At 36.3% G+C, this 8,604-nt stretch overlaps 1 protein-coding gene and 1 pseudogene across 3 annotated transcripts; one reads left to right on the top strand and one right to left on the bottom strand.

Annotated features, from left to right (window-relative positions):
- Positions 1 to 298: 298 nt before the first annotated feature.
- On the top strand, positions 299 to 4,247 carry LOC120188420 (transcription factor SRM1-like). 3 transcript variants are annotated; one of them, XM_039191861.1, is made up of 3 exons: positions 299 to 327; positions 1,166 to 1,586; positions 3,568 to 4,247. In XM_039191861.1, the coding sequence occupies exons 2-3, from the start codon at positions 1,201 to 1,203 to the stop codon at positions 4,055 to 4,057; spliced, it is 876 nt and encodes a 291-aa protein (XP_039047792.1). In that variant the 5' UTR covers positions 299 to 327; positions 1,166 to 1,200; the 3' UTR covers positions 4,058 to 4,247. The 3 variants fall into 3 exon arrangements, with proteins under 3 accessions (XP_039047792.1, XP_039047794.1, XP_039047793.1); XM_039191863.1 differs by lacking the exon at positions 299 to 327 and adding an exon at positions 537 to 580; XM_039191862.1 differs by lacking the exon at positions 299 to 327 and adding an exon at positions 907 to 1,047.
- A 1,214-nt stretch (positions 4,248 to 5,461) lies between these two features.
- On the bottom strand, positions 5,462 to 8,067 carry LOC120188423 (annotated as a pseudogene).
- Between the last annotated feature and the right edge of the window lie 537 nt (positions 8,068 to 8,604).

Raw genomic sequence — 8,604 nt, 5'->3', positions numbered from 1 at the left:
ATTTCCTGCAACTTTCTGCATAATTTCTCTGTCTACCCTTTGTAAAATTTTCAAAAATCGTGTCTTTTTTTATCGAGCTTTCCACCCTTTTAAACCTGTTTTTGTATTCTTCCATAATTTCTTTTTTTTTTCTTTTCTGATTTCTAAAAGGATAGATTCTTATGTTTTGGTTGGTTAAAAAGTTCACCGCTGGAATGTAAGAGTTCTATTAATTTTAGAGGTTAAAGTGTCAGTATCACGATGGTGCCATTACTACGACATGCAGGAAGTCTTTACCTTTTTATGACGTTTTCTACTGTTTTGTGAAGAAATTTTTAGATTTAAATAGTGAGACAATATATAAGCTGATGTGAGTTTTCCTTGTTCTGATTTTGTTGAGAATTGAAAATCTTGAATTTCTGAGTTTCTTCAGGTTGTGTCAGTGAATGAATATATATATATATATAATATATATATATAATATATATATATATATATATATATATAACATTTTCTGTTTGATTTTCACTTCTGGTGCTGAATTGAAGAGATTTTTTTGGATTCACTCAGCTGTTTTCAGTCAATTGCTATATAATTTATGGTAATTTTTATTTTTGAATGATTCGTTGAACTGAAGAAATTGCTGTAAAAATCTGTTGTTTTTGCTGCAGTTTTTTGGGCCTGTGCTGTTAGAGCTGTTGTTATCAAGTAAACTTTTGATTTACAGAAAATTTTTGTTTGGAAACTTGAGAGTTTCTGGGGTTCTCCTTATAATTTGTTTTTTTGCATTGTCACTTTCATAAATTTCGCAATCGAAAACCCTAATAATGTTATTGTTGAATTCACATAGCACTAATTTCTGGTTTAGAGATATTTCTTTTTTATCTAATACTTTGTTGCCCTTTCATTCATCAATAGGTCAGCAATTCAGGGAGAAAAAAAACTCCAATTTTTCAATCCCCTGAGCAACAAAATTTGTTGAATTCTTCACATGCTCTTCTGGGATTTTCTGAGTATTCGTTGGACTTCGATCTCGGATTAAGCTTTCATTTGCTTCTTTTTTTCTGGGTATTTTTTGTTCTATGTTCTTGCATCTCTGCTGTTTTTGAAAATCTGCGGTTTTGGAGATGAATTACAGGATATTGTAGTTTGGACATTTAGTGAATTCAATGCTTGCTTCCGGCAGGTAAAATTCGGGATACCCGTTTTCGACGAGCTTAGATGAGTGTGGATGAAGCCGGTAGCAGCTCCGAGTGGACTAGGGAGCAAGACAAGGCATTTGAGAATGCCCTTGCAACTTATCCCGAGGACTCTTCAGATCGGTGGGAAAAAATTGCAGCCGATGTACCCGGAAAAACTTTGGAAGAGATTAAAGAACACTATAAGCTTCTAGAGGATGACATTAATGCGATCGAATCAGGCTGTGTGCCTCTTCCGCCGTATAATTCTACCGTGAGTTCTGCAGGCCATGCTGGTGATGAAGGAGCCAGTAAGAAGGGAACCAGCCATGCAGGACATTTTAACAGTGAGTCAAATCATGGGAGTAAGAATTCCAAGTCAGATCAAGAACGCCGCAAGGGGATTGCTTGGACAGAGGATGAACACAGGTGAATTACTCTTCAAACCGGTTTTCCTTGGAGAGCTTTAATACTTACTGCTCTTATGTTTCATATATGCTGATTCGGCACATTCAGTGTGTTTAGATTGCCTTGGAATCGCCTAATCTGTTTGTATTTAGAATCCTTGTTTTTTATTAGTTGTTTGGAAGCTCGTGCTTCATATATGGGGGAGAGATCTTCTTGTTGGTTCTTCATTTCCTCTTTTCCAGAAAACTCGTGCCCTAATGATGATAATTACTTCTTTAAACGTCATTTGTGCGATACGTGTGCCCTTAGTTTATGTTTTGATTGCCTTGGAATCTCGTAACCTGTTCGTATTTAGAATCCTTGATTTTTTTAGATATTAGGAAGCTCTATGCGGCTTTGAAGTCGTCGATGTGTGTGAAACGCCAATAAATGAATAACATATCCAGGAATTATGGAAATAACCGAAGAGATCATGGAATTCTGATGTTACCACATGGGAGAGAGTTCTTTTGGTGGTTGTTCATTCTCTGTTTTCCAGAAAACTCGAGTCCTACTCCTACTATCTTTAAACGTTGTACGACATGTGTGCTGTTTAGTTATTAGTTTTGATTGTATCGGAATCGCCTAACCTCTTTGTTTTTGGAATCCTTGATTTTATTAGTTATTAGGAAGCTGTGAGTGGCTTGAAGTTTTTGATGTGCGTGAAGTAACCGAAGAGAACATGGAATTTCGAGTTTACCACGTGGGAGAGAAATCTTTCTGGTGGTTGTTCATTCTCTCTTTTCCAGAAAACTCGTCCCTAAAAGATAATAATCACTATCTTTAAATTTTACTTGTATGACACTTGTGCCCTTTTTTTGTATGTTTTGATTGCCTTTGAATCGCATAACCTGTTCGTGTTTAGAATCCTTGGTTTTTATTAGTTGTTAGGAAGCTCTACGTGGCTTTGAAGTCGTTGATGTGTGTGAAAGGCTGATAAATGAATATCTGGAAATGATGTGAAATAACAGAAGAGAACATGGTATTTCGATGTTACCTCGTGGGAAACTGATATGCAGGTGGTTGTTCATTTTCCTTTTTCTGGAAAACTCGCGTCTTTAAACGTTTCTTGTCTGACGCTTGTGCCCTTTATCCACTGTTTAACCGTTTAACCCGGTCTGACAAAGTTGGCATTTGAGTCGATTGCTTTCTGCTGACATATGTAGTGCTAGCTGAAGTTGATTCTGATATGGAAGGAACTGAATAGCTTGAGAAGAGTTATGCTAGAGGATATGAATTTAGTTCGTTCGGCCACTTAAAAGCGAGGCAGCAATAGCATTAGCTGTACATGTACAACTGTAATCTTTCTCCCTTAATTTTCCCAAGTTCAGCATTAGCTGTAATCTTTCCCTTAGCGAGGCAGCAATAGCATTTGGAAATCTAAAGGACAATGGGGAAAAAGGGCAAACATAGAATTCGAGTGCAGTTCTTTAGGTGTGCATATCCGGTGTCGGTTTCTGTAAATATACTACGAATGGTCTTTGTCTCAATGCTAAAACTCGAGTGGTGGTATGATGAAGACTTCACAAGCCCATGATGATGTTGAAGATTTTGAATTATTATGGGCACTCATGCTAGCGAAACGCACATGGACTTCGGTATTGCGAGATTGTTAAAATGACTCTCCGGAGCCCCACCCTAACTTAAACGATCTTCTTTAGAAGAAGTTTGTGTGAAGCCTTGGACCTTAAGTTATAGCGAAGTTAGGAGATACCCTTGAAATTTCAACAGATATATGCTGAGAAATTGTCCGAAAGAATCGTGTAGGAAGTGTTAGGTTCCAGTGCTTTTTAATATGCTTCGATTGATTATCGGCAACGGTAACGGCTAGCTTTTCTGACTGATGTAAAAAAGTACATAGGTCGGTTTGAGTTAAGTGTTCCTTGTAGTGGATAATGAGAATAATCTTATATATTATGATTTTACTGGTGTGTTTTATTTTATTTTTAATCTTGAAAATCAGGTTATTTCTTCTCGGTTTGGATAAATACGGGAAAGGCGACTGGCGAAGCATATCCAGGACCTTTGTGGTCACTAGAACGCCAACACAAGTTGCAAGTCACGCACAAAAATACTTCATTAGATTGAACTCGATGAACAAAGATCGGAGGCGATCCAGCATCCATGATATTACCAGTGTCGGCAATGGAGATATTTCAGCACCCCATGGTCCAATCACTGCTCAATCAAATGGCGCTGCATCCGTAGTTTCCGTTGGAAAACCAACCAAACAGCTTCCTGTACATCCGGGTGCACCACCCGGTATCGGTGTGCATGGTGTTCCAACTATAGGGCAACCGATAGGGGGTCCCCTCGTCTCAGCAATTGGCACACCCGTGAACCTTCCTGCCCCTCCACATATGGCTTATGGAGTCAGAGCTACTTTACCCGGAACAGTTGTTCCGGGTGCTCCGGTGACGTACCCGATGTCGCATGCATCTGCTCACAGGTAATAAGATTTGCTTAACTGCAAGCACAAGGTATGTATCATTTGTTTAATCCTAATAAGGCCATAGGGAGAGAATCTAAATGTATTTTTATAGGGAAACTATGGAAAAGTCTAATGCTAAATATGGCAGATTTATGATTAGGGCACCATTTTGGCATACTTTCTTTTATTTGCATTAGACTCGGTTGATGCATTATCACCGGAATCGTATTCCAATATGCTATTTTTTTTCTTGCATGTCGAAAATGGCCTATTCGGTTCTCGTCGTATTCGTATCATGTCTCAAACACTTATCAAATAGAGTTCTAAATGTCTCTCGTTTAATCAGAGGATTGTCCTTTGATAACCGGATGTACATTCTTGTACGTCGAACCGGAGGATTGCCCTTCGATTACTGGTCTTGTACGTTGACGAACTTGTAAATATGCCCGCCGCAGCGGTATAAAAATGAACTACACATGTTTGCAGACAGAACTGTCATGTTAATGTCATTAACATTTGAACATGTTACAAAAATGACGATAACTTCTCTTTTTCTTTTTTCTTTTTTTGAAAAATGGAAGGTGAAATTTATAATAAATAATAAATATGAAATTGATAAAAGGTCAATTGATATTGATATTACGTTTAACCAGTAGAAGAATATAAAATGTAAAAAGAAGTGAAGTTGAAACATGCAATGGAAAGCGATCTGACATTTGGGTTTCCAGGTAGGTAATTAAATCAATTGTTAGAAGTCATAGGTTCAAACACCAGTAAATGTAAATATGAGTAGATATTTATTGTTAAATGATCGAGAGTATTTAAAATTATATTATTTTATGATCATCTTAGATTAATAAAAAAATATTATTATTTTTAAGTTTAAATAAATTACATCAATTTTTAGTATTTCAATTTCAACTATATTAACAAGATTAATTTTAAGATAAATTATTATTTTTCGTTAATTTTTTTTCATCGTTCCAAATTCTGAACATATATCCATATTCTTTCAAATTTGGAAAAATTCTCAAGCTCTAAAAAGTGATAAATTTATTTTAATTTTATAAATTTTAAAGAGATTTTTTAGAAAAATATAAATCAATAGAAAGATAATAAAATAAGTTTGTCAATAACTAGGGTATCGTCGAGTTTGAAATTTTAAGAACGAGTCCGACACCCTCATCATCGTATACGTTAAATTATTTTTCTAACAAAATTCTTTAGCATATTAGAATGTCCGCCTGTTGGACCAGCACAAAACCAAGGGTTTAAACACATTGCATGATCAGATCTAAGGGTGAATAAAATTCGACTCGATGGAAGGCCCACTCTGGTCAGATCCAAAAAACAAATGGCAACACTAGATTATAAAAAAAATCGATAGATCTCCATCTAGTCTTTACAAAGCAAATTCTTTCAGTATTGAGCAGGAGAATTTATGAATGAATTTGTCATACTGTAATTACAAGTTCATGTAAAAAAATTGATTTATTTCTCCTAAATGATTCAAAAATCTGTATATGAATATGGTTATAGTCAGTGCTTCAATGGTACCTGAGAATCTTTGCAACTAGTAAGCACACAATCCTCCAAAAACCGGCTGACGTGACTTGTATATAGTTTTGGGTCATTTCTAAAATGATCAACATGCGGCGTCGAGACGAAGTTGCAGGCCAAATGATTCCACAAAATTGGCAGGGATGACTTGATCTGCAGAGCTATACATGTACAACTGTGGACAGGTAGGTTGTCCTGATGACAACACGACTAATACACCGGAAAGCCTCCTGCAAGATGATGTGAGACAGGATTGTAAGCATATAGCAGGCTTGTTTCTTCCCAGAACATCAGTTATGCAATTATAAATGGTGAAACATTCATTTGCTTGCAACCGATTTCAAGGGGTCTATTACCTGCTAACTCCTGGAAAATTCAAAACCACCTCAAAGAACTTCTCCAGGACAACCAGTAAAGCAGCTTCAGTTACTGCAGGCTTGGGTACCGAGACTACTTTTTCGCCAGCTAATGTCCCTGTATCCAATTCACTCGATACTGGACATCCTTTTGTTGCGACACTGTGTTTCTTCAGAAAAGCGGCTGAGAAACCTGATGCCCAGACCTGAAATTTCGAAAAGCTAAAATTAACAAGCATTTCAGATGTATTGATCAGAAACACAGACTCCTAAAGTAAAGCAAAAGGAATAAGAACTCTCAGAATCATGAGCAACTCCAATACAAAGACAGAGACAAATACGATGTCGAGAACTAGCAATGATATAATGTTACATAACAGAAGCCAAAGATCTAATGTATTACAATACTAGACCATATGCATGAACATAAAAGAAAGATGTACAACGTCCATTTACTAGGGAATATCCACCTAATAAAACATAATACAGCGAAACTAGAAACTTATCAACAGTCGGGTTGAATCTGGTCAATGACCATAGCTAAATTTGCATTTTCATATAAAACAAATTTCAATTCTCAACTAGCCCTAGCTAGTTCTATATGTGTCTCCATCATAATGTTCGTTAATCAAGTCAATTAGATATGTGAAACGTCTTTAAGTATCATTTACCTGAGGGTCAGGAGCTGCAACAGGGGCCGAATCCACAATGCAATCTCTTATTCTCCTCATTAAAGAAGGATCTTGCTTCTGAAACTTCTCAAGAATAACTCCATATCTGCAACAATTCCAACCCAAAAATCGGTTCAGATAATTATCATAAACAATACACATAAATGTAAGACATGCAGTTATCTTCCTTGCAAGTGTGTATCAAACATTTAAAGAGTGAAAACTCAAGTTAACCATCCAGTATTACTAAAACTATGAAAAACAAGGTTTTTCCCGTACTCCTCTTCCAACCAATCAGCTAAGTGATTAACAAGCATTTCTACATTCTGCTCGGCTTTTCCGCCAGCTTGGTAACTGATAATGTCAATCATTGGAAAGGTGAAGGTAATGACATGATAGCCTCTGGAGGTATACCACTCTGCATATCACTTGAGATGTTTCTGCTTTGATCCTAACCAGCCTAACAACACAACAACCGTTCGAGACTTTTCCGATGAACAATCAGAATTTCCATTAACATCAATGGAAGATAGCTCTGGCAAATGCCATCTGTATAAAACATCAGGGGCTGAGGCAGGGATACTGTGCTTAAATGAAACAGGCTTTGATGCTTTAGACAACTCAGGCGACTGATACAAATTTACCAGCAGCGGAGACGATACAATTGAAGAACAATGGACATTAGGTACAAAATCCCGGCCCGAATTTGGAACCGGAAAGTTAGCATTAGGGAGAGGCACTCGGATTCTAGTAACAAAAGATAAACTGGCAAGCTTAGAAGATGCTATATGACCCACAAATGAAGACTTGGTCTCTAGTAAGGAATAAGATATGGGAGTTTCAATTTGTTCTGATGTTGAACAAGTATCCGATGAAGGAGAAGGACGTTTAACAGTAAAATCGGCAGAGACCGAAGCCATGGCAACAGCGACGGCGGCGGCTAGAGGACGTTGAATCATTCCAGACAAGGAACCCATATTGAAAACCCAAAACAGAAACTTACATACCAATTTGAAGCAATCCTTAAACAAACATTATCAAACCCAATCCAAAAGTAAGAAAAAACACAAGAAAAAGGTTAAAAACAAGGATCACCTACACAGAATAAAGAGAACCCAGTTATGACCCAGAAGATTGAATCAAATGGAGAAATAGAAAACGTGAAAAAAAAAAGAAAAAGGAAAAAAACAAGCGATAAACATAATGCCAAGCAAATAAGCATATTCTATGGTTTATAGCTGTGCATATTCCTTGCTATATTCTCTTACCTTGTAAATGGAAAAGAGTTTGACAAAGAATCGGGCTGTCAAAGAAAATTGACAGCCCGATCAATTATCAAACACCGACCAAGAACCTTCCTTTGCGTTGTAGCCCTACTGCAAGAAAAAGAAATTCGATTCAATAAAAGATAGCCACAAATTATGCAATGTGATTAAATTTTTAGATAAAACTTGAAAAAGGAATAAACTAAACGTCAAGAGAAAACTAAAATAAAAAAAGCGCGTGCTTAAGATGTTTTGGAAAATCAGCATACTTCAAATATATCTAATAGTTGAATGCCACGTGTCTTTTTACCCATGCTTGACAAGGATAAATAGATAGCTATGACGTAGGAGTTCAACAACCATTAGATATATTTTATTTTATCAAAATTTAAAATTAATATTATTAAAATATTATTTATTAATTTTTGACTAATAATATATCAAATAATAATTTCTATAAAATAAATATAAAAAAATATAAACCTAATATGAAAGATATAAAAAAGCAATAGAAATATATTAAATGACCATTTTACCCTACTAATTCTCTGTTCTTAAGACGCTACCTAAATAACGGGAAAGCATTGTTTTGAAAATCGGACTAGACTGGTCGGTTGAACCGGGAACCGTATGTTAGACTGGTTCAATCTAAACCGGTTGAATTGTTACTAGTGAACCGGCCAGAACCATTAAACCGTTTAAATCGGACCGGCTGAA

The sequence above is a fragment of the Hibiscus syriacus genome, unplaced genomic scaffold (assembly GCF_006381635.1).
Source record: "Hibiscus syriacus cultivar Baekdansim isolate YM2019G1 unplaced genomic scaffold, ASM638163v2 tig00116944_pilon, whole genome shotgun sequence".
NCBI lineage: Eukaryota > Viridiplantae > Streptophyta > Magnoliopsida > Malvales > Malvaceae > Hibiscus > Hibiscus syriacus.
This window is presented reverse-complemented; position numbering and strand designations above follow the sequence as displayed.